Genomic DNA, 1763 nt, shown 5'->3' on the forward strand with positions numbered 1-1763 from the left:
GGCGCACTGTAGACAGGTCTCATGCCAGGAGTCATCCATGACCTTCAGGAGGTATCTGTCCTCTATGGGGGTGTGGCAGCCTGTACAGAGCTCCTTGCTCACTGTCTGAGTGGGCATGGTTCCTGTGGGAGGGAGGGAGAAAGGTAAAACGTTTAGTTATGCGTTCCATTATTTTGTATTATATTTTTTTGGCTTAAAAAAAACAAGTTTCGAAGCTTTTTGTGATGTTTAAAGAATTTTTTATTTTTTTCGTTGCTTTTTTTAACTGATTTTTTTCTCCAATTTCTGTCATATTTTTCTGCCCCATTTTTGCTCTATTTTTATTTATGTTTGCTCTGTTATTGTCCTATTTTTGTCCTAGTTTAGTCCTATAAAGAGGTCTCATGCCAAGAGTCCTCCATGACCTTCAGGAGGGAATCTGTCCGCTATGTGGGTATGGCAGCCTGTACCGAGCTGGTTCCTGGGGTAGGTCAAAAGGTAATTCATTACATTTTCTTTTTGAGAATCGTTTTTGTTGTGTTTTTCTTGCTTTTTTATCAAGATATTTTTTAATGTAGTTTGTTGATTAATTGTTCCAAGCCTTTTAATGTTTTTTTTTTTTTTGTTCTGGGTTGTTTTTTCCTGTTTTATTTTTTTTCTGTCTTATTTGTGTCCTATTTTTGTTCCTTTTTAGGCCCTACTTTTGTGCAATTTTGTCCAGTTTTTGAAATCTATTTTTGTCGTATTTTGTCCCACTTGTTGTCTTATAGACGTGTCTGCCAAGACAAGTCCTCCATGAAGGGTCTGAGTGGTCAAGGTTCCCTGACGTAAGGAAAAGGCTTTCATTTTGCTACTATTTTTGTTCATGTTGTTCACTTTTTGTTTTTTCAGAAAGCTGTTTATTTGTTAGTTTGTTTTGTTTCAACGGTTTGTTGGGGGGTGGGGGGTGGTCTTATAACAGAGCAGTTATTTACAAACTCAATATATGGTTCTGGGTGTGTATTGTTGGGGAGGAGATGGGGTGGGGGATGGGAGTTGTAGGTTTTGTCTGGATATTTTTTTTGGGGGGAGGGGGGAGGGTGTGTTATTAAATTGTGATTTTTTCGTGATTTTATCAGTTTTCAATGCATATTTTTGCATGAGTATGGTATAGGTCCTTCTAGACAAGCACAGAGACAGTAGATTAAATTAAAAGACATAGAAGAAGAAAGTAAGGAAGAAAAGCCGAAAGAAAGACGGAAGAATAAAGCAAAAAGGAAGAAGAAAGGAGAGAAAAGTGGAGAAGAACGGGGAGAAAGAGGAAGAGAGAGAAACAGGAAGAGAACGAAGAAGGAAGAAAATATTGAGGAAGGAAGGCAGATAAAAAAGGGTAGGAAGATTTAAGGTTGCAAGAAAGGGAAAAAAAAGAAGGAAAGAGATAAGAAGAAGGAAGTTAAGAAAAAAAAGCAAAGAGGGAAGGAGAGAACGGAGGAAAGAAGGAAGAAAGGAAAGATAAAAGAACGGAGGAAGGGAAAGAAAGAAAAGAAAGAAAGAAGGAAGGAGATATGAAAGTTGAGACAGAAGAAAAAAGAAAATGGAAAAAAGATAGTAATGATATGAAATTATTTTACAAGAACAAATAACAGAATTAACACCCATCTCTAAGTGACACTGTAGAGCCCAACAGAATTCTAAATTTTATAAAGGTCTTTGGGCATTATTTTCACGACTGTTCTTCTACGTTCCTTAAATGTTGTGGAAGATAGAAGTCAGATGAAAGGAAATGCTTTAAAAAAAAGCTTCTT

The 1763-nt window shown here is 36.6% G+C and overlaps 1 protein-coding gene across 1 annotated transcript in view; it reads left to right on the plus strand.

The window, feature by feature from the left end:
* The first annotated feature begins 383 nt into the window (after window positions 1-383).
* LOC101851588 (5-hydroxytryptamine receptor 1A) overlaps window positions 384-1763 on the plus strand; it is a 112345-nt gene continuing 110965 nt past the window's right edge. Inside the window, exon 1 of the mRNA XM_035970967.1 lies at window positions 384-465. Coding sequence (XP_035826860.1) covers window positions 384-465 — 82 coding nt within the window. The remainder of the gene's footprint in view (window positions 466-1763) is intronic.

Source organism: Aplysia californica, unplaced genomic scaffold (genome assembly GCF_000002075.1).
Source record: "Aplysia californica isolate F4 #8 unplaced genomic scaffold, AplCal3.0 scaffold00350, whole genome shotgun sequence".
NCBI lineage: Eukaryota > Metazoa > Mollusca > Gastropoda > Aplysiida > Aplysiidae > Aplysia > Aplysia californica.